The sequence below is a fragment of the Taudactylus pleione genome, unplaced genomic scaffold (assembly GCF_031769625.1).
Source record: "Taudactylus pleione unplaced genomic scaffold, aTauple2 ptg000044l, whole genome shotgun sequence".
Lineage (NCBI taxonomy): Eukaryota > Metazoa > Chordata > Amphibia > Anura > Myobatrachidae > Taudactylus > Taudactylus pleione.
Window position 1 is genome coordinate 3,445,145 of NW_028284446.1, and position 24,614 is coordinate 3,469,758.

Genomic DNA, 24,614 nt, shown 5'->3' on the forward strand with positions numbered 1-24,614 from the left:
CTCCATGTCATCAGAACATTACATATTTTGAGGAACCATTAATACTCTGAACTCAAACAACTATTGCGCAGAGGTTCACAATTATAATTACAATGCTGAGTGAATGTGATTCTGGTAATTGTAGAAGTCCGAGGGACTTCTGGAAACCTTTGAAGTGGTGTAACTGATAAAAAGTTTGGAAGAGAAGGACCGACCAGCACTATATCACTGCCCAAAGCACGGGCAATAGTCAGGAGCCAAATGCATATATGTATGACGTTTCACGTCACTTGTAGAAGGCGCTATGAAGTTGTATACAACATGCGGTTTCCTTTATTTCCATCAGAGGGCGCTGAATACATATAGATAATATAGAGTAGCTACTGCCCTGCTGGTGCCTCCCTCCTTTCACATTCACACCAACACACATACACACTCAGGGCCAGACCAGGCTCTGTCGCCTGCACATCACCCCGAGCTGTTGCAGGAGCTTGCACCATGGAGTGAGTACAAGAGAACTCGCAATGTTAAACCCTGCCCATTCCCTAATCACTACTGCTTTCTGCATGCTGTCCATCCAGCGCACCTCCTGTATCACTCACACTCTCCCTGCATCACCCACACCCACCTACATGTCACAGCACCTCTGCCCTGCATCCCTTGCTTTCTGTCTGCCCTGTCTCTAGCACACCTATCTGACCATCACTCTTCCTCTGTCAGCTTCCACACTTGTTTTCTGCACATTTCTCGTATGTGTTGGTCTTCCTAGCTGAGCACCTACATTTGTATAACGGAGTGCCTACATCGAAGCGTCACCATCCTTAAACATTGCCATGCTCCGATAGATTGTCTTTGCTTTTATTCCTACATGCTTTCTCTATACACCTACCCCTATCCAGCACACACCCTCCTGTGCCCCATGTATATTCCTGTGTAACCCCATCCTTCCTTGTGCATTCTCCTGGCTGCACCTAGGCCCCTGTGCATCTGCCTGTGTCTCCTATCTGTGCGCACCACCCCCATCTCCCCATATCTCCCTGCATTTTTGAACCCTGTGCTGGTTTCTCAAATTCCTGATCTTCCTGTAATCACATCTACTCCCTGCATCCCTGCTGCTGCTGCCCGGCCGCTCCTCCCTCTGATTGTCCTCTACATCCTCCTGCTGTTATAATGTCAATAGTTGTATCCATTTGCCAGTCCTGAAATTCCCTGCCTCCATCTTTCCCAGTTACTATATCTCCTCTGTTGCACTTATGGATATTATGTTGTTGATGCGCTGCTGTTAGTGTCCTTGGTGTGAGATTTCTGCCAGCATAGATAGGGAGTCTCCCTCTGGTCCCAGGTTCCTGTCAATACAGCTGCAGCGTGTGCAGGTAGCTGAGATCTCTCTGATCCTTTGCTACCTTCCGACTTTTTGCCACCTGTTGTCCTTGCTGTTGTGTGATGCCTGTCAGTACCTGTAAGACCTGAAATCACACCTGAGCAGCACTGTAGATGATGTCTTTTGCAGAATGGAGACTGCTGCAAGGTGCCCTGGAAGACTGTAGGGAGACACAGTCAGAGAGGGAGATGAAAGCATGCAGAGAGCAGAGGCTGTGGGGGAGAAGAGAAGGAGGGAGACATCATGAGTGTAGACAGAATGAGCAGGAAAGGGAACAGGGAGTGAGTGGCCTCAGTAGGAACAAGAGCCACATTCCAAAACAAGGTTCAAATTCCTAGCACAGCCAACAATTCACTTCCTAGCAAAATACTCCTACAAGAAGCAATCAAATATCATAGTGAGATCTAACAACATGAAGTGAAATATAACACTACATCATGTTAACAACATAGAAAATACAGTAATAGCTAATGCTTGTCAAGTGGCACATTATCATGCAGAGCCATACAATAATGCACAGGGATTTAATCACCAACAAACAGAATTATATAATAACATATTTGATCATATAATAACAGCAATTTAATGGCACATAAATGCAATAATAGAAGTAGCCTACAGCGAAAGAAATCTACACTTTTCAGCTCATTTGAAGCTTTATTATTAGAGTGGCTATTTAACTTAGTTAAATTACTGCTTATCTATATAAGAAAAAAAAATATCCAGAATAAAATTGTATATTCCAAAGTCTTCTGCCATTGGCTGTTGTTATACTTGTATACGTTGTCGTTCAGACGTATATATATGTCATTCCTCCATAACTGCAGTGGCAAAAAAAATTAATAATACATTAAAAAAATATATTCTGTTTTGGCTTCTATTTTAAAACCAAAGATTCTTCAAGCTTGACAATTTCCAAGGGAGAAATGACACCTTACAGTTTACAGCTGATTATCATGTTTTGGTGAATAAATACATTCAAATTCTAGTTCAGTAAGTGTCGGGCCTGGTTTGGCTTGCTCTTAAATTCTAGGAAATTGTAACCTCCTGTATAGTTGATGTGTATGGCTAGCTGAGCTTCAGCCAATAGAAGACCGTTGTGCTGCAGCAGCCAACCAGCGAGGTTTTTATTACTAGTAACAACACAAGACAAATTCTGTAATCTGCATTTCTAGTAATTTCACACTGCATAACATAGGTTCTCCCGCACTAATGGTGATGATGTTTGTGTGTATGAACTCTTAAAGGTCAAGTAAAACCATTTTTCAGCACATATCTATATCAGAGACAGTGACAGTATATTACTGAGCTGAGCTAACAAATCAATCTCATATAACTGATGAGTCCAGCATGCTCTTTGTTCTGTCGTTAGACCAGTGTTTCTCAAACCTGGCAATCATGAAACTGTAATGTGGGGCACACACCCGAACGATGGATTTGGTAGGTGTTCTGCAAAAAGGATATGTGCATATACACACAGTTACCAATCGGCCGTCCGATATGTCTGGCCACAGGAACCAGTTTTGACGTCCTTTTCACTGGTTTCTGCGGCCATATACTGGCTGCAGGAAACAGCGACAATGACATCACAACTGCTTCCTGTGGACTGACATATCAAGTTGCCGATTGGTAAGTGTGTGTATATGCACATATCCTTTGTGCAGAACACTTAACAAATCGTTGGATCAGTCAGCCTATCATTTAGTGTATACCCTACATAACAGTGCATGTTTTCTCATCTAGCTGGAGCACAGGTGTGTTAATTCACTAACACAATAGATCTACTTGTGGTACTAAGTATTCTTGAGGATACCTTAAAAACAAGCACTGTTAGGGTTCCATGAGGAACAAGTTAGAGAAATACTGGCTTAGAAGGGCAGTGTTATCTGTAATAATGGTGTGGTTGTTCAAAGTAAAAGCACATGTGATTGCTAGATAATTTCCTGGAAAGCAGAAATGCTCTGTAAAACTGCAGATTGGCGGAGACACTTGTGCAGTCCCAGAGATGTCACAACAAGTATAACATTCATCATTTCAGCTTTTTGTCCTATGCCAGCACCACTTTGGACTGTGATTTAAGCTGGGTACACACAGCTTAACGATGTTTGTACCCAACGATGCAACGCCCAACCGCATGATATATTGGGCGGTCAGTACACACTGCACGATGCAGTGACTGATCTCCCGATACGTCGGGCACCGGCTCCATCTACTATGCCGATGTCGGCATCTGGGTTGTTCAATCGGCCCTACAAGCAGTGCCGACCCGCGGGAGCGTGCATGGTCGTGTATAGTGGGTACACACTGGTCAATGTGGACAATATGTCAGCCCGATCCGCTGGCAACATATCGTCTTTTGGAGAGGTTCTCAAACTCTGTCCTCAAGGCACCCTAACGCTCCAGGTTTTAAGGATATTCATGGTTGAGCACAAATGGCGGTTAAATCAAAAGACTGAGCTCAGGTACTAAGTAAGTCACCTGTGCCCAAGCATGGTTATCCTTAAAACCTTGGCCGTTAGGGTGCCTTGAGGACCGAGTTTGGAAACCTCTCCACTAGATTCTAGGTCCAGTGCTGGGCAGGGCACCGGGCCATAAAAAGGGCACTGTTGCGCACCCAAAAAGGAGGTCTGGTCATGAGAAAAAGGGGCATATCATTAAGACGTGCCCCCTTTTTGTCACTCTTGGGGGCGTGCCCAGCACTTACAGACATGCTGGGCTGCCCCCCCAGCTTTCCCCTCACTGTGAATAGATGTGTTGACTGGCGGTGATCGCTGTACCGCAATTTTCCTTTCCCCTGCAGGACGCTGCAGCCCACAGATGGGGACGGCACATGGGTCACCGGAAGGTGGGCATGGTGCATTTTGCAGTTTTAAAATCGAGCACAGCACGGCGTCCTGCTAAAACAGTCTAGTGAGAAGACTAAATAAACCTCTTGTCTAGTGTGTACCGAGCTTAAGATATATGGGGGTAGCTATGGAAGTTGTTATTATGTGAAGGATACAAAATTAAACATTGCTTGTAAACAGAGCTGCAGTGAGGACTCATGGTAAAATGAATTACAGTATTTGATCTTTTTGCTGCATATACAAACATTTTAATTTTGTATTTATATAGCTTTTAAAAGGATTTCTTATTACAGATTTCAGATTGAGATTAAAGGATGACACTTACCAAATCTCTTTTTTATTTTGTGTACACTGAAAAAATAAATAGCAAATTTCTTTTTAAAAATAGATAGTTTTGATTATATTAATGGCGTAATTACTATTCACCTCCTCTTTAGTACGTTGCTATGGAGAGCTTTTAGTCAGTGATGAACTATCGTCATAGACAGCAGTACAATGCCAAAATAAACCTGCAGGCTATTAAAAGATAACAATCTAACATAATGAAAAATGAGGGCATTAGAAAAAAAAGTAGTATGAATGTTTTGTATTATTTTTATTCATTTTGTATTCTTTTTTTTTTAATCGTGTTAATTTTACACAGTATAACAAATTAAAATTTAACAATAATTCTCAATTAAAGCAGAACATCAATCTCTATTACTCAGATAACAACCCTCACCCCCCTAATAGTAGAATCATAGCTTGTCCAATTAGCTGGGGAGTGCCAAGGGCGATTATCTCAGCAACAGAGGGAGTCTCAGGGAAAGGACTCCAAATACTATCCAGAACTTTCATTATTTTCTAACATCCATATGACAAGATAATACAGAAGATATCTATTTGTCAAGTATATTGATCTGGTGCATTGTATTGGAGCTGAAGGTTCCTATCCAAAGCACTAGGTCATGCCACTAATGCCATTCTGCTGGATGGGGAATTGAGGAAGATAAGTCAATCAGAGAGATAACTTTACTTAGAAGGCACTGAATGCTGTGGAAGATACAGCATTTCCTGTCAATTTCATAGAACAGAATCTAGATACAAGAAGATATCCTATCGTAACAGGTAGAAACAACTCCTCCTTATGATATTAATGCATGGTTACAATGCACAGAAGGAAGCTGGAAAACCAGTTTCTTTAGTAAAAGTTGCAGATCGGCGTTTATTACCAGTTATTTATATAGCACACACATATTCCACAGCGCTTTGCAGAAAATATTTGGCCATTCATATCAGTCCCTGCCCCAGTGGAGCTTACACTCTATATTCCCTATCACATGCTCACACACATACACACTAGGGTTAATTTTTGTTGGGAGCCAACTAACCTACCAATATATTTTTGGAGTGTGGGAGGAAACCAGAGAACCTGGTGGATGGAGCCGAGAAAACCCACGAAAGCACAGGGAGAATATATAGAAACTCCATGCAGTATCGTGGACTTATTATTGTATTCTTTTTTAGAGTTATACCCTTGGAATTAATAAAGGAGGTCTTATTACATGTTACTAATACCACTTTCACACAGACAAACTTGAAAAACCTGGCTTTTACTCGACATTTTTTGCCAGTTCCAGCCATACTAACCTTCACACAGAAAAGTAAATTGCCGGGCCAGGAATTTGGACCCGATAATTTGCCGATCAACCCGGGTATTTCTGCTGTGTGAAAGGGTCAACCCTGGTCTCAATTCCTGGGACTTCGACCCTGGTAAAAACCAGGGTCGAAGTCCCAGGATTTTGACCCGGGTTGAGCCCTTCACACAGAAAAAGGACCTGTGTTTGTGCGCAAATTACTGGGTCCAAATCATACTTGCCTACATTCTGGCTGCTTCCTCCGGGAGGAAGCAGCCAGGTCGGTTTAGCAGGGGGGCGGGGCCTGTATAGAGGGGCGTGCCAAGACACATTACCAGTGTTTAGGGGTGGAGTTTGGGGGCGGAGCCACCCGATCGCGTCATCTAGGCTCAGCCTCCGCTACACAATGCCGATATTTCCGAATCGCGTCATCAGCCCCTCCACAGCGGGGGTTTAGCGCTATATTGCGGGGGGGACTGGAGAAGTCGGGAGACCTGCCTACTTTTCCGGGAGGCCGGGAGCGGCACCCGATTTTCAGGAGGCTCCCGGCCAAATCGGGATAGTAGGCATGTATGGTCCAAATGCTTGACCCATCAATTTGCTTTTATGTGTGAAAGGGGTATTAATGAGCAGGGCTCTCATCATGGTAGTGTGCATAGGAGGACAAGTAGAGAGATTGCTATTCCTCCTGGGATTTTGCCATAGCGTGTAGTATTTTTATTGTTTATATGTATTATTATTTGATATGTCTAATGTGATATTTTATTTTTTTTGCCGACTGCAATGAATTTGCTAATAGCACCCCTCTCAGTCCTGTGTTTTACTGTGTTTTTTTTAATCTCTCCCTACAGCTGGTTTTTGCCAAGCATATTTTCTTTTTTTATTTAATATGCTTTTATTTGGAAATGAGAACAATGATTTGTCAAAATTTAAATTATTAGTGGAACCTGATTTATTTTTAATCTAATTTTCTCATTGGTGGAGGTACCTGCTAAATGTTAGGTAACAGCAAATAATTCCCCCCCCCCCCAAAAAAAAAATGTCTTCTGACATTATTTTTGAAGCAGCTAACATAGAAATCAGCATGTGCTGTGTGATATTCTTTGCCTAGCACAAAGGTTTATGTCTCAGGGGCCCATTTATCATTGATCACATATTCAATGTGATCTGGGCGAGATATCAGCGCCCATGATCGCATTGCAGTATACAATCATAGCGCCGGGATGTACTATCTAACACCTGCAAGGACAGTCTCTTCACTCCTGTGCCGCGACTCCTGCGCATGTGCAGTCTACTGGCGCATGCGCGGCAGCCATTGCTGGGGAGCTTGGTAATTTTTGCGACGTGTAGATGGCATTAGCTCCGGGAACCAAGCTCCTGAATGCGAAGGTAAATCCAACAGCATCGTATCCGCCTAGGAATCTATAGGGGTTGCGGCTGCTGTTGGAAATGAAGGAACCATTCCTAATACATCTAAATATTTGTGAATATTACGCAAATATGTAATGATAAATGGGCCCCTCAATATCCTATATGAGTTAATCTCTTGAAATTTTTCAAATATTTAAGAGAATGTAATTTAAAATATCACTCATTATTTTACTCTACTTGTAAAAGGATTTGTCCTCTATGCAACAAGCAAGGTCCTATCAAATAGTCATTAACTGTCAGGCTATCCCAAGGGCCGGCTGGCAAGATCAGCCTTGGGGGCAAACACAAGCAAGAGGCCCTGACTTATCCAGGTGCAGCGAGTGTGGGTTAGTTGGTACTACTTACCTGGGCCAGTGTACCTGGGTCAGCAACTGCTCCCACTGCTCTGCCCACTACCGCTGACCGCGCCTGTATAGCAGCACAGTTGAGTTGGCACTTTGGGCAGTGAGAGAGCGGAGACTGATGCTGCAGCAGTCTCCTCTCACTACCGATATGCTGCTGAGGCTGCGCAGCTATACAGGCACGGCCAGCGCTAGTGAGCAGAGAGGAGAAGTGTACCCGGGCACCAGTACCCGGGTCCGTCACAACTCTCGATGGCCCTGGGCTTATCTACCAGCAGACTGTGATGGAAAAATACAGGAGAGGTTTAAATAGGCAATAGAATATATGGGGCTGTAAATAAATACAACACCTACCAGTGCCATTTGACAAAGCAGAGACTATTCTAGTGAGCTCTGTTCAATTCCTAGCATTACCGTGAACTAGGTGCCTAGTGTTGTACACTATGCCAATGGTCATGCAGTTTAGCAATTTTTTTTTGCTACTGGGCATAAGCAAAACGCAGTGGAACTAAAGTTTGAGATGGCATTCGCAATGTATCAGTGAACGCAAGGTACTGAGGAGACCACTGCGATCCATGGGCATTCGTAGGTCGGGGAGGTGTCCGAAAGTGTTCACAAAAGGAGGCAGATCAGTGGGCGAGTTATGAGAACTCCAAGGTTGTGCCTGCGCTCATGGCTGCATTCCCAATTGCAGAACCTCAGTCTCAGAGGCCAGTTTCAGAGAAACAGTTGGACACGGAACCAGCGCAGCCCAGGACTTACTCGAGGTGTCGATGTTCGTCTGATGTTTTATTTACTTATTAACAGTTTCTACCGTTGCGCTTTACAATTGGAAACAACATTAATAGGACAGAACTGGGTAGTAACAGACAGACATAAAGGTAAGAGGGCCCTGCTCGCAAGCTTACACATCGATGGTGGTGTGTCCTAAACTCCCGGCGGATCCGCACACAACGCAGATAAGGGAAGTGGGTGTAGCAACATTTGCACAGTCCATCGCACACTATTTCAGGTGGGGAGTCTGTTAGCAAACATTAGCATATTTTCCCATATACATTGCGCTCGAGAATGCAGTTGAGAATGCAATAGCGTACAACTCTGAATCAGGCCCCCATATACAGATGTGTCCACATACATCTAGCTTCCTTGCACGTGGCGGGGCTCGTAGTGATCAGCGTCTATTTGTGTGACTTTTTCCCTTAAAATGCATCTTATTCACAAAGCAATGTGAATAGGATGCACAAGCAACTTCTGCTGATTAAAATTATATGCAGCATGCCTATATCCTATATGCTACTGCAGTTGTATCTGCATGGAAAACACTACATTACAGTGTTACAGTCGCTGACACTGTAACTTAGCATTTAGCATGCAGATATGGCCGAAGTAGCACACAGAATATAGGCATGCTGCATATCATTTTAATCAGCAGAAGCTATTCGCAGTTGGGGGGATGGGATTTGTGTCTATCTCTGAATCAGGCCCAATATACAATAGAGTGAGTTTCAAAATTACCTCTGTGCAGTTGAAAGCTGTCTAATGACATAGGGCCTGATTCAGACACGGACGGTAATGCAAACGCCACTGCATGCTGTCAAAGATCGCAGTTGCTAAAATATGCTAATGCCTTCCAAAGCGCACCAGAGCATAGGGACGCCCACTGCTGCCTTCTCATAGCCATACAACGATGTGCTACAGCGCAAACATCGGTACCATTGACGCACAGCACGCAGCCATGATTCATATGTGGCAAGTCTGACCATCCACAGACTCGGCAGCTCTCCTGACACTCAGAGAGCTCTCGTGCTGCTAAAGAGATCACAATGCCTTATTTATGCACGCCCATGAAACAGCGTTTAAATGGTCAGGCACGTCTGCATTTTTGTAACCACCCCCCTGTTACCACCCCCAAATGCTGACTATCTGTCACTCACTTTGCGAGTGGGTCCTTGGTGTGGGCGTCATCGCAATGCAATTGCTGCGCTCTGCTGTGAGGCGTTCGCACATGCGCATTACTAAACAATCGCTCGATCTGCGTAAAAATCGCCATTGCATCCATCTCTGAATCAGGCCCATAGAATGCATTCTTGCAGCTTTCCACTCATGGTTTAAATGGTAATTTTCTCATCAGACAAAATGGTTTTCAATTACCAAGGATGACACTTGTCAAAGACCGTGGCAAATCTTAAAAAATATCATTAATAAATGTACTTAATAAAGTCCCACACTATGGGCTAAATGTAATAGTCTGCGCGCTGGCGCCGCTGTGGGAATACATGCCAGTATGCCCTTATTTTTAAAGCAGCAAGCACCTTATTTTTAAAGCAGCAAGCATGTTAAAGAATAAATCAAGCTGGTTTATCCTTTAACATGCTTGCTGCTTTCAAAATACGGGCATACTCGCATGTATTCCCACAGCGGCGCCAGCTCGCAGGCTATTACATTTAGGGATCTATTTACTAAGCAGTGTTAGGAGACAGAGTGAAAAGTGATAAGGTGCCAGCCAATCAGGTCCCAACGGTTATCTCACAGGCTGTGTTTGAAAAATCACAGTTGGGAGCTGTTTGGCTGGCACCTTATCACTATCTTATCACTTTTCACCCTGTCTCCTAACACTGCTCAGTAAATAGACCACTTAGCCCTCTATGTAAGAAAATAATATTACTGGATTGGCATAAAAAATACATATATTTACACATTAAAATCAAAATATACTACATATACACCAACAATTTGAGAGCATATAATAATATTCTTAAAACAAATAATACATTATCAGTCCCAATTGTTTTCTTTTATTACATGTATAATACAATCCCCAGATCTTATCACCCCCCCTTTAAAATCAGACCCAGTTATTAAAATCATACTCCAGATATGACCCCCTTATCTCCTTTAAGTTCATACTCCAAATATATACCACTCCATCAAATCATATCCCAGATCTGAAACGCTCCCCCTCACCTAATTAAAAAATTCAACCTCAGATCTGACCACATCATCCCTACATAAAAAGCAGAAACTAGATTTGAATTTTCCTCAACCACCATACCCCTTTACAAATTTGACCCCAGATCTGAAGTCCCCTGCCACCATGACCACAACCTGTTAGATTTGACATTTAAAAGCTCCAAGCTGCTCACAAGTGGTTTTACTTGTCATGGGTTCTACTAATGGAGGGGTAATGGTGCTTATATATGGGACTGGACCCATTGTATTTTATGTGTGTTTATTGGGGGATGTGGTCAATATCATGGCAAAGGGGATGCCAGCGCTTAGAATACCGGTGCCAGAATCCCGACACCTGTCAGAATCCTGGCGCCGGCATTCCAACCGCCGGTAAGTAGCGGGGTTAGGCACTAGGGAGAGGGTTAGGGTTAAGAACTACGGGGGGAGGGTTAGGTTTTAGGTGTGGGGAGGAGGAGGTTAGGTTTAGGCACTGGGGGGAAAGTTAGATTTAGGCACCGGGAAGGGAAAATTAGGGGTAGGAGAAGGGTTAGAATACCTACCGACAGGTGTCGGTATCCTAACCCTGTCAGGGTGGCGGCGTCAGGATTTTGACCGACAAGATCCCGAGCGCCGTCATCTAGTACCCATCCCTTTTATTGACATATATGAATAAAGTGTGTATGAGAAGAGTGACTGTTGATGCATATAAGAGTGATGTTTACTTAGTGTGTGTATTTAGGGTATGTTTGATAAGTGATTAATGGGCATGACAGTAATATGTGATTTCCATAAATATGATTAATGTGTATTTAGGGCCTGATTCAGACCCGGTCTCAAGCGCTGAGCGCTCGCAACCGGGTCGATGGTGGCCCAGAGCTCATGCGCACGCATGCGCGAGACCCGGATAGTGACGGGCACTCCGTTGCTCCGGGTCTCGTACCAAAGGGGGCATGCTGTCGATGTTGAGTGACAGCACGCCCCCTTTGGTGGGCGGGCTGGGGGAGTGGCTGCCCAAACGGAGGCGTTCCCATGAGATGATGTCAGTGGGAGAGATTTCGGCTCTGTTAGAGCCGAAATCTCTCTTGGGTTTGCGGCAACGAGACCCTACCACAAGGGTCTCATCGCAAGCCCGATGGTCACGATGGTCTTGACCATTGCGACCATCTTCCTGGCCGCTCGCTATAGCTGTGGGTGGTTAACCATAGCTATGCGAGTGGCCGGGAGGCCGCTCTAAAAAAAATATAGCCTGGCCCTGATTCAGTGTGAGCACTCTGTTAGAGCGTCCGGCTCTGAATCAGGGCCTGTAATCATGTAAATGTAATGTGAGGCTTTTTAGATGTTGTTTAGATGTTGTTTGGCAAACTCTAATCTGGTCTTCCTGTTTTTGTGGCTCACCAATGGTTTATATCTTGTGGTGAACCCTCTATATTCACTCTTGTGAAGTCTTCTCTTGATTGTTGACTTTGACACATATACACCTACCTCCTGGAGAGTGTTCTTGATTTGGCCAACTATTGTAAAGGGGTTTTTCTTCACCAGGGAACTAATTCTTCTGTCATCCACCACAGTTGTTTTCCGCGGTCTTCCGGGTCTTTTGGTGTTGCTGAGCTCTCTGGTGCGTTCTTTCTTTTTAAGAATGTTCCAAACAGTTGATTTGGCCACACCTAATGTTTTTGCTATCTCTCTGATGGGTTTGTTTTGATTCTTCAGCCTAATGACGACTTGCTTCACTGATAGTGACAGCTCTTTGGATCTCATATTGAGAGTCGACAGCAACTGATTCCAAATGCAAATGTCACACCTAGAATCAACTCCAGACCTTTTACCTGCTTAATTGATAATGAAATGACGAGGGAATAGCCCACACCTGTCCATGAAATAGCTTTTGAGTTGATAGTCCCATTACTTTTGGCCCATTAAAAAGTGGGAGGCACATATAGAAACCGTTGTAATTCCTACACAGTTCACCTGATTTGGATGTAATTACCCTCAAATTAAATCTGAAAGTCTGCAGTTAAAGCACATCTTGTTTTATTTCAAAGCCATTGTGGTGAATAGAGGCCAAAATATGAAAATTCTGTCACTGTCCCAATATTTATACACCTGACTGTATGTATAATATATATATATTGCATACCTTCTAACTGTCCCCATTTCAGCAGGACAGTCCGACTTTTTGGACATTGTACCACCAGCAGGCCACCGCATGTGCCTGTCATCCGCTTTGTGACTGAGCTGCCCAACAGCTCCCGGAGCTCTGGCCAAGCCCCCAGCATGACAAGAATGGAGTCATGGAGCCTGATTCAGCAAGGAAAGCTGCACGCAGGCTATAGATATATGATATATGCACGCAGGCAACTTTGCAATTGTGATCCTTGCAGATATGGTAATGCAGCAGGAGGCATCACGCCTTCTGTGCATAACTTATCCGAGCTGCATTGTCCAACGCAGCATCGGATAAACTGCGTAACATCGGCCGGCTAAGGTGACCAATGGGATCCCTCAGCCTGCCACCGCAGTTTAGAGGAAGAGGCCAGGAAATCTCCATTTGCTGGCGGAGATCCTGGCCTCTTCCTTCCCCCCCAACGGCGGCGTCACGCCTCCGTTTCGGATAGCGGAGGCTGTCACCGCCCCCAAATGGCAGCAGACTGTCAATCACTGACAGTCTGCTGCCAGTTTACGTGCGGGCTTGCAGACCAGTTCTGCACATGCACAGAACGGGTCTGGCACCTGCGCAGATTCCCGAACACTGATGAATCAGGCCCATGATGCACAGCCCCAGCCCCAAAATGTGCTCACGAGGGGGCGGGGCTGTGCATCAGAGACACAGAGGGGGGGCTCTAAATTACTGCATTGCCCCGGCTGACAAAGCTTCTAGTTTCGCCCCGGGGTTAGGGAGTGTAATGGGATTAGGTTTTGGGGGAGAGGTTAGGGTAGGCACCCCTAGGCGGGAGGGTTGGGGTTTGGCACCCCCCCCCCCCGGAGGGTTAGTTTAGGGTGCGGCAGGGGGGGTTAGGTTTAGTCACCCCGGGGGGGACTTAGGGTTAGGCACCACCCCGGGAGTTTTAGAGTTAGGCACCCCTAAGGGAGGGTTATGGTTAGGGGGGGAGAGGGGAGGGTTAGGGTACTTACCAGCTGGCGTCAGGATTTCCTCCTGTCGAGCTTCTCCTTCCAGCCGGTGTTTCATACCCATTCTTATATTCACATAACAACAGAAGCAACAGTGGTTGAGAGCTGTTATATTCAAGCTTGAAATAGGTATTGTATCATTGTTCTGTGACTGTTGTGTGAATATTTTCCTGGAGTGCAACCTGTTTTTTCTCCTTTTATATAAATAAGCAGAACACAATATTGCAGTGGTGTAAAGTGTATTTACATACATTTCACATGCTTAACAAATGTGTTTACCCTTCAGGTAATGTGACCCTGCACATCAATGGAATTCCATAGGAAGTCTCAGAGGTAGGGGGGCTCAGGGCAGGAAGACCCTACTCTAAAGGTTATATCTGGGAACCAGATGTCAGGAATATCTTGGGTCAATCTGATTCTGTATCTCTCGTTAACTCTTAAAGTGCTAGGGCGGGGACCATGGTATTGTTTGTAATCGGTTTTGCAAAACAGGTATTGGATGGAATTGACAGTGATCATTTTATTATGTGCACCACATTGAATATGAGTAAATATCTTTAATTCCTTTATTAGGACTAAGGGGGTAGAGCCTTTAAATATTTTAATAGGAGAACTTGATTAAGTTCATGGGTTTGCACTTTATAATATAGGGTCTGATTCAGGTGGACTGAGTTGCAGTAGCGTCTGCGACTTTTGTGGTGGCAGGGTTTCCATCTGAGTATGCCCTTCAATGTAAAGAATTGAGCGTCTGTGTGCGCAAACTATTCAGCGACATCCCATAATATGCCCATCTCCCTGCATCAGTTTAGCCTCCACCCAGGAACGGCCAGCACGTTTCCAAGTCATTTCTGTTACCGTTAATCTCAATTGCAGCAGCGCCTTTGTGTGTACATCAGCATTATGCGCTACTCCAAATTAGGCCTATAATCCGGCATGATAGTCTTAATTTAACACCATATCAGGGGGTCGCTCAGCCAAACCCGCCTCTCACTAACTGCAAGTGTCATCTGCGCTCCAAAGTGGAGCCCTCGCTTGTAGGATGTTACTCGTTGCCTTACAAATTAAACTGCTCCTTTGTGAAATGTAAATTTTTTGCTGTTCATCCTGGCGGGATTCTCTGGACCATTTACTTTGGATCAAGGCAGCTGGGAAGTGGTCTAAGAGTTTAGTCAGAATGCTGGGCTCAATACAGGACAGCTAGAGGTAGGATTATGCTAGGTACATACTATGGCAATACATCATTTGTACAGTCTTATCGTTTAGTCCATCTTGCAGAGTGTATACAAAATATATCTGTGAAAGACGTCTTTCACAGATTTAGTGCAGTGGGCATGCTGCAAGGCAATACAAATTATTCAATATATCTAAAAGATATATCTTTCACATCTGCTTCTGTGTACACACGACTGACTGACCCATATGCTAGCCACAGGAGACATCACAGCTAGTTCTTCTGGCCAGACATATTGGCGACCAATTGATAATGTGTATGCACAAGGTCGTTTGCCAAATTGTTAGATTGATTGGCGGATTGGCCGATCTAACGGTTTGTTGTCTACCCCACATTAGAGTGATTAGCTCTTATCTGTAGGTCACATGAATACAGCAGGCATAGGCATCTCACAAGAACAGAGCAGGATCTTCAGTTGCCTTGTTATTTATTGCTCTGAAAGGACTTTTAAAAGGCTGTTACACTAGCCAACATTTAATGGTCATGCAAATGTTACACAGTTTAGCCCATTATATACAGTTTTACATATGGGTGGTGGCAGGGAGTAATCCAGGCCCTTGACCCTTTAACTAATCCAGTTTGATCCTTTTTCAGTCATGGGGAATCAGCCTCGAACTTTATTTTCGGTTTACATCACGCCCAGTGGCAGGTTGTGTGTGTCGTCCCTCCTATCCATGCATTGTCATGGCAAGAGTGAGGTTTTGTTATAAAAAGTTGACATTCATAGTGTAGACACCAGAATGTCGACATGGTCTGAATGTTGATATGTCAGATGTCAGCACTGACAGAATGTTGATATTGTGAATGTCAACCTTCAGTATGTCGACAATGCATTCTGCATTCAATTTGAATGTAACCTTAAACATAACCCTAGTAGCCCTAACCCCTGGATCCTAGCCCTAAATCTAACTGCAGCTTAACCCTAACCATAAATTCTGCTGTTGACATTCACAGTGTCAACATTCTGACAATGTCGATATTTTGTCCAAGTCAACTTTCTTAATATCAACATTTAGAACATGTCGATATTCTGAATGTTGACTTTTTGACTGCATACCAGTGGCCGGCGGGCATGCGTGCGTGTTTGTGTGCATGTGTGTGTGTGGTGCGAAGCCGCCTCTTCAATTTGGCACCACTCTGAACTAAGAGGAAGAGCATAATTACTGGGGTAACAGGGGCAGCAGCTGCCCTGGGGCCCAGTGGCTTAAATACCCCATCGGTATTCTCAGCTGCTAGGCCCCATGTAGCTGAACTTTTCCAGGGACCTGCTCCCCTCCACAGTATCCATGGACAGCGGGGAACTTAATGAGCTCCTTGTTTTCTTACTGCCAGCATTGAACATTAGTCAATGTGGCAAGAAACCATGCACGCCAGCTGGCATTGTGGGACTATAAAATGAAATTCTACACAGAGGAGATGGGAAAGCTGATGTTTCCTTCCTCTCTGAGCAGGAAGTGAGGTGCAGAGTTGTGCTGCGGAGCAGAGCGCACCCATCTAGGGATGACCATGGACCGCTCTGCCATCAATGGCCAATGGTTTTCCACCTTTGGGAAGAAACCATTGATGGTTTACCTGAGCGCATGTGCAGATGTTATCCACGCATCAGCATAGTGGGGCCAGCACTCACCACCGGGGATCAGTCACTATTGTTGAAACAAATATAACAACTAGTAGGACAGTACCCTCAAATCGGCTGTCCTGCCTAAGTGGGTACGGATGGGAGGTTTAGTAAAAGTGCTTAAGCCCACTAAAACATAGTGGGTCTGATTCAGAGCAGCGCACATAGCCTATGTTCATGAAGATTAGCTATTTTTTGCAACTGTGCAAAACTCCTACGGCTCATGAGATACACGGAGTACTCACAAAGGCGCTGTTGCGATCGTGACTCCCAAAATCAGAAATGCTGTGGAAAAGTGATAGCATTCCTGGGAGGTGGCTAGAAATGCACGCAAGAATGGTCTGTCCGGTGGGCGTGTTATGGGAGTGTCTCAGGCACAGCCAATGGGCATCTCTGCAAAAATCCCAGCAGCTGCAGCATTTTCGCAGAACTGCATACGGAATGACAGTCGCGTCATGATTTGCATCCACCTCTGAATCAGGCCCTATGTTCTGTACCTCTTAAAAACTCACTGAGTTTGTCATTTCTGTATGTAGTATTTTAGAGACAGATGTGGCTTTCTTGGGGGATGCTTCACCAAGGAACGCAGATGAGAATTTGCACACACGCGGCCCGGTTTAAGCACTGCGCATGCGTATGCATCGCACAGCGCAAACTAGCCAGTGCGAGCGGGTAAGGGTACGCAGGCTACACGCAGTGTGTATGCAGACCTTTCCGATATTGATTGACAGGAAGTGCCATTTGTGGATGGTGACAGGGGGTGGTCAGGCGAACGCAGGCATGCCTGTGTGTTGAGACTCCTTTATAGGGGCGTGCATAATTAAGGCAGTGCGGCAACATACGCATCTAGACGACCCGATGCACGCAGGAAGTGGCCTAAATCCTGCATGAGATCAGGTCAACCTCTATTGCACGTATAGTTCCGATGGTTCTCGATGTTTCCGCTGTCTTGTGGACTACTCAGGCTTTGAGTAAAGGGAAGTGGGGCGCATTGTGTAGTGCTGGGCGTCTGCATCTTATGCTGCGGTTGCCGTGCGTATGCATTGATTAGCATACATTCGCAGCAGACGCGTGCGTGCGCACAATTACATTCCTTGCTGAATCAGCCCCATGGTGCTGTAGTCAGGTAGTTTTGGAGAGAAAAAAAAAATGTATTTGTTTTTCATTCCTCTTCCATTAGCTACAGCCATTAAATTAATTTAGAAATACACTCCTTACTTTGCTATACTTTGCATTACAGGGATAATAAATATGTGTAAATTAGTGGAGGTGTGACCCTTATTTGGGACCATAATAAATGGTCTCGAGTGAACCTGGCAGGTTCACTCGAGCTGCCATTGAGTACCCATTTCTAGTTGAGTAGAAGAGAGCAAGACAGCAAAACAGGCTGCGGTTTTTAGTCTTCCTGGTGAATGGGGGTCTGCATAGTCCTCTACTAGACCCCGAACACCGCTCTCATGTAGAGTTTCGTGACTCTTTTGAAGACTCAATATGACAAATGGGATTTGATTTATCATCTGTCTAAGTAGTCAGTTGTTACAATTGAGAATTCTGAGGGAGTAGGTGTCAGTAAAAAAAATGGTCATGAAACTTACAGTTGACCCCTCACCCTCAGGGGATTGAAGCAACATTCAGTATAAAAATCAACTGGAATTAGTGGTATCACTGACTATTCCTGTGACAGCGCACCCATGCTCCCTGGGCTGAACCCCCTACCTCAGCGCATGTGACATCATGATGTCATGAAAGAGGGGGTTGGGACCAGAGAGCCAAGCACGGAGCGCTGTCTAAGGTGATTTTATGGGGGAGTGATGGTGCCGCCCCCCATAGTCTTACGTACATTACAGCGCAACAGGACACACAGCCCTAGCTATGGCCCTGTCACTGAGGCATGAAGTATGTCCTTCTGTGGACAATGATCAGGGCCAATTTTTCCCCTCTAATGTTTTATGAATTGGTTAGACTAATATAGGCCCCTCAGTGCCCACTTGGTATAATCCGTCAATCCTGATAATTCTAATATATACTTGCCTATTCTCCTGGAATGTCCGAGAGACTCACAAAATGCCCACCTGCCTGGATCTCACTTCTATTTCTATAGAAATGTGTCAGGACCTTGATGATGCAATTCTCTGTAAATCATGTCACCGTAGCCCTCGCAACATAATGAAAAAGTAATAATGAGGCAGGAGGTGGGACCATGATGGCATTATCAAGCTTTCCCATACCTTTTGCGGGATGTAGTCAGCATCCCGGCGTTCACAATACCGGTGGTCAAAATCACGGTGCTGGAATCCCGCCAGCACTCAGAATCCCTGCTCCAGAATCCTGACAGTGAGTTGCGATCCCGACAGTGAGGATTAGGGTAAGTGAGAGGTTTAGGCACTTGGGGGAGGGTTAGGCTGCTGGATTGGAGGGTTAGGGATAGGCTGCGGGAGGGGTGGGTTAGGGAAAGGTTTAGAATAGTTTCCTGGATTTCCATCGTCGGGATTCTGCTGCCGGGATTCTGGCCGCTGGCATTATCAGTGTTGGGATCGCGTACCCAACCCATCTTAGGCCTCCCTCTAGGATCTTCTGCTCAGGCTTTGTTCAAATTATCAAAGCCCCTCTTCCTTCACCTTCCCATTCATGCAAATTAAAAGATCATGTTGTAATACAAATTTCCACCCCAAAGTGTCTTTTTATTTTAATGGAATTAGCCTTTACCAAACACATTTTGAGTATAGAATAACAAACTCTTTGTAGTGAACATCATATTAAAGAATAAATAGATGTAATAAATATATAAACCAGACCAACAAATTACTGGCTTGAACGACTATCATTCAGTGTATGGTACTGAACAATTATTAAGCACTGCCTAAAAACGAATGAAATTCGGTCTGATTCCTTCAGTTTGGCTTTCAAACCTGTAAGATCCAGCCGACCGTTGTTCTGCCAACTTCAGGCTGTGAATGGAGATTCCACTCCTACATCGTGCAGTGCATGGAGGCTCTCCAAGTATCAGGCAGTGGTCTCCTCTCCTGCACGTGCAGTGCATGGCCAGATTAAGGGGCCAGATGACAGATCAAACAGATGACAGGAGCTGATTGGCTGGAGCACCATTTGTCATACTAAACAAGTTTTATCACTTGTTGCGTATGATAAAACATGCTGATAAATAGGCCCCTAAGACAGACTTTCTTTAAAGTCTATACTTCTATCTATAAACCAGTCTAATTCAAAGAGAGACTTTTTTTTAAATAGTTGAAGTTCAGGTAAATGATTCTGTAAATGATAGTAAAATAACTCAATATGCTATTAAAATGTTTGAAATAAAGCTTTGATCATAATTTCATTTTATTTCCTATGCCCATCAGTTTTCCCGTGCCAGTCTTTTGTTTACCCAGATTAAATAGAAAATGGCACACATGTGAAAACAATAGATTACAGTCATCTATATAACATATATGAGAATGTAAAACATCACAATAACAATGAACTACTTAATGCAGTAATAATGAACTACATAAGGAAAATGTACTTGCACTTTCTTCTTTCTCTATTTCATAGAATATTCCCTCATCTGTCATTTTCTTCTACTACAGTAACATTAAAACAAATGATTGTTTGCTATAAGATTTAAAACATTTTGAAACTTATTTCTACGCCAGTTTTCACGAATGCAGCCCTCCTTTCCTGACCCCCCGCGAACGATTAGCGCTACTGCAAGTTGGAGTCTCAGTATGCTCAAACTGGCCGCGACATTAACATGCGGAAAAAGACAGGCCTGCGTCTACGTCCACCTCAGACTCAGCCCCACTGTGTTGTAAGGAAACATGTTAATGGCAATATATCAGGGTGTTAGAATAGTCAGTACAGTTTTAAGCTGTGTCTAATTGTCTTTAAACACCATCTATCCATGATGTGTCTTTTAAACAGTGAGGGAATGTGAAACATCAGGAGAATGTAGCATGTGTACAATGAGATTCCGAGTATTTATGGATTAATTAACCCCTATGTGAGCACCACTATCCAGTCTAGTTTTGCAGGGTGGAGATGTCTTCTATGTGATGGATGCCTGAAGATAAGTGCTTCAGATTTCTTAGAAACATCTCCCTAAGTACCTTAGTGCATTTAAAGTTCAGGGGGAGTTAGTAATCCAACAGGGGTTTGAGTGCCTCTTCTTTTCAAATGTCATTAAATATACAGGAGCCCCCTACCCAGACCATGCTAGTACTCACTCAGTGCCTCCTCCCAGCACTCAGGCTAGACTGTATCCTCTTTCCTATTGCACTCAGACTGTACTCCCTCTCCTCACTGACACAGCACATCCTAATCAATGTGAAATGAAAAACATCAACCAATTTTATTTATTCTATGGCCATCCCTTTAATGCTGTAGGCATTGTGTGTGATTTAGATTATTATAAGTTTAAGACACATATATGTTATGTCTATATTTTCCCCGGTATGTGTTTGCATGTGTGTTTGCAGTTATATTATCATTTTCAGGTTTAGCACATGGGTAAAGTGCAGTTATTGAGTATCTATGACACATACACAATGTCCGCTTCCTCTAGTGCATCTCTCTGGTCCCTGATGCCTTCTCTTCCCGGTTTCCATGGTGACGTTGCCACGGCGCCCGCCTCCCTGCAGTGTTAGCCATTAATCCCACACATCCCCTTTCTCCCTCAGGGCCTGTCTGGAACACGATGGGAGGACTTTGTAGGTAACATGTTAAAACACAAACAGAGGAAAACCAATTTGTCCAACTGTGTACAGAGAAAGGAACGACACCACGTGTATTGATATATATGTAAGAAGTGTCATAACATACAATAAGAACTTGAGCAGATGGAAAATAAGGTGACAATGTAAGAGGAGAATAAGTTGTAATGTATAATGCTGCTCTACAATCCCTAAAGATCAGAATATATTTTAGAATAGAGTTCTTCCATTATTCTCCCCAAATGAGTTGTCACTGTATAGAGCATTTGCAATTATATATGAAAGTTGAAAGGCCAAGGCAGTACAATATGCTTTAGATCTAAAAATGGTTGGGTATGTAAAGGTTATACTTCTTTTACACAAAAGTGCCGGGTCTGATCCGGGAGTTGGAACACTGGGCCTGATTCAGACCCACTCGCGAGCGCACAGCGCTCGCAAGCGGGTCGATAATCCCCCACTGTGCGAGACCCGGCCAGCGACGAGCGCTCCGTCTCTACAGGTCTTGCACCAAAGCGGGGCAGCTGTCGATTGTGATTGACAGCTTGCCCCGTTTTGGAGGCGGGCAGGGGGGGTGGCTGGCCAAACGGAGGCGTTCCCGAAGGAACGACTGCCATTTGGGGGCGGCCCTGCTGACATCATGAGTGATGTCAGTGGGTGAGCTTCCGGCTCTATTAGAGCCGAAAGCTTACTGGGACTTGCGGGAAGGAGACCCTACCACAAGGTTCTCGTCGCAAGCCCCGATGGTCGCGATGGACGCGACCATCACCTGGCCGCTCGCTAAAGCTGTGGGTGGTCACCCATAGCTTAGCGAGCGGCCAGGTGGCTGTCTTTAAACAAAAACAGAGTTGCCCTGATTCAGAGCGAGCGCTGTCAAAGAGCGTCTGGCTCTGAATCAGGCCAACTGTTCCAATCCGGATCAGACCCGGCACAGAACCCTTTCGTATTGCGGCGCCAACCCAGAATATTCCCGAGTTGGCGCCGTTCACACCGGCTCTTCCAGCATTGCAGTGAACTGAAGCCGGCCAATCAGACGGTATGTGGCACGATGACGAGGATCGTGCCGTTTACACTGCAGGTTGGCATGGGAATGACCCGTGGCCATCCCTGCAAAATACCCGAGTTGGATACATGGGTCCCTGGACCCGTGTGGATCCTTTTACACTGACAAAAATGTACCTGGTGGAAGGGGTCATGTTGGAGGATCTGGTGTTTGTGATGCAGGCTCCGCCAACGGAATCGGTATGCAATGTCGCCGTATCTATTCCCAGCGGATGAAATACTGAAGCCTGAACAGTGAAGATCCCGCCTACGGCTGGTATGTACCCTAAACCTCCCCCTCCCCCTAACCCTCCCTTAGTGGTGCCTAACCCTAACCTTCCCGGGGGTGCCTAACCCGAACCCCCCCTTCCCACACCCTAAACCTAACCCTCCCGGGGGGGTGCCTAACCTTAACCACCTACCCGACTGGTGAAGAGGAGCCACAGGCGTGCCAAAATTGCCTCGGAGTACCTCGGTATACCCTGCAACGGCTCCTAAGCTTTACCCAGAGGGGGAATCCTGGTGATGAATAATAGTTGTTCCAAATGGCACAGGTGCAGACTGCCGATGCGTTTTGAGACGCTATGGCCTCTTCAAGTCTTCTCGGGATTTAGACTCCTATCTTTAGTCTCTGGTCGAGCTTCCAGCGTCGGGATTCTGACGGACGGCATTCAGGGCGACGGTATCTTAACCGCATCCCCCACCAACAGTTGTATGTTCAACTGTGCTATTACCCATGCGATATATCATATTAACCAACTTTTAATTTCTTCCCTCTCGGAGAAGCCTGGAGAGGAGATGGAGATAATCGCTGATGGGGGCATAATATTTAGAATTGCAGGTCTATCATGAGGAGAGGGGACAAAATAATGCAATTCTCATGGGAACGCATTATATTTGCCCTCATGGATCTGTGTCTCACAACATTATCCTCCCTGTCCCACCCTTATCACTAGGAAGTGGGCGAGATGCAGGAGAACCACCCACTCTTCTGGGGGAATCGGTATGAAATACCGATGGACAGATGCCGGCTGTCAGCACACTGACAGTGGCATCCCGATGGTTCAAATCCCGACGGGAACGGTAAGTAATGTTCCCCTGTCCCATTTACCCCCTAACCCTCCTTTCCTGTACCCTAATACTAACCCTCCCTACCCCGCACCCTAACCCTCCCGGTAAGTGCCTAAACCTAACCCTCCCCCCTTAGTGCCTAAACCTAACACTCCCCCCTTAGTGCCTAAGCCTAACCCTCCCCCCTTAGTGCCTAACCCTAACCCCCCTGCCCGAAGCCTAACTAAACCCCCCCCCGGGGCACCTAAACCTAAGTCGTCGTCCCCAGCGGCTGATACCTTTACGCGGTAGTCCTACGATCGGGATGCCGTCTGTCGGAATCCCGACTATGGTATCCGGAGTCATGTCGGGATTTCGGCGCCAGCGTTGTCTCGGCGTTCAGGATTCTGATGCCGGGGGCTCCGGCAGATGGCATCCCGCTTGTCGGGATCCTCACCGCATCCCCTTTCGGGGGTCTGAGGAACTTACCGACAAGTCGTGAGTCTCTTGGACGTTTTGGAGAGTAGGTAAGTATGTATGAAATAAGTTAAAATTCTCTACAAAGTGGACAATATTTTAGGAGTGAATGTAAAGGTTTGTGTTTAATGTTATATAGGGTAGTCTTATATGAAATCACTATTTAATCACTAGTTTTCTGTTAAACAAAAAGAAGCAAGTATTTTAATGAGTATATTATATGTAATATATCAGTTGGGTTATATTGAAAAACAGGGACATTTTCATGGGCAAATATTTAAAACCTGACATTAGAACGGATGAAATAAGTATATACTAATCTAACCTAACCCCAACCCTCGTGACGTCAGCAGGTGGACTTCTTGCTCTATTAGAGCAGGAAGTCCACTGGGGCTTGCGGCAACGAGACCCTACCGCAAGGGTCTTGTCGCAAGCCCGATGGTTGCGATGGTCTTGACCATCACCTGGCCGCTCGCATAAGCTGTGGGTGGTAACCCACAGCTATGCGAGCGGCAAAGAGGCCACAACTAAAAAAAACAAGCGCCCGCCCTGATTCAGAGTGAGCGCTCATTTTTTGCGAGCGCCTCTGAATCAGGGCCTATGTTCAGTAAGTGTAGAGTTTTCAGTGGCTCACTTGGCAAACCCTACACAGGAATCTGCAATATTTTATAGTTACTACATGTATTTGGTGCATGTTAAATTCCCACATTGTGGATGATTAAACTTTTAGAGGTATTTATCATTTACTAACTGATAGATGATAGGGCTGGTTTTCTGTTAACATTTACAGTTACTGCAGCAATAGGAACACCCCTATAG

At 45.1% G+C, this 24,614-nt stretch overlaps 1 protein-coding gene across 2 annotated transcripts in view; it reads left to right on the forward strand.

The window, feature by feature from the left end:
• The first annotated feature begins 389 nt into the window (after positions 1 to 389).
• The window catches only part of PALM (paralemmin), a 110,204-nt gene continuing 85,979 nt past the window's right edge, over positions 390 to 24,614 (forward strand). For both annotated transcript variants that reach the window (XM_088460339.1, XM_088460340.1), the window contains exon 1: positions 390 to 482. In XM_088460339.1, coding sequence (XP_088316465.1) covers positions 478 to 482 — 5 coding nt within the window. In that variant the 5' untranslated portion in view covers positions 390 to 477. The remainder of the gene's footprint in view (positions 483 to 24,614) is intronic.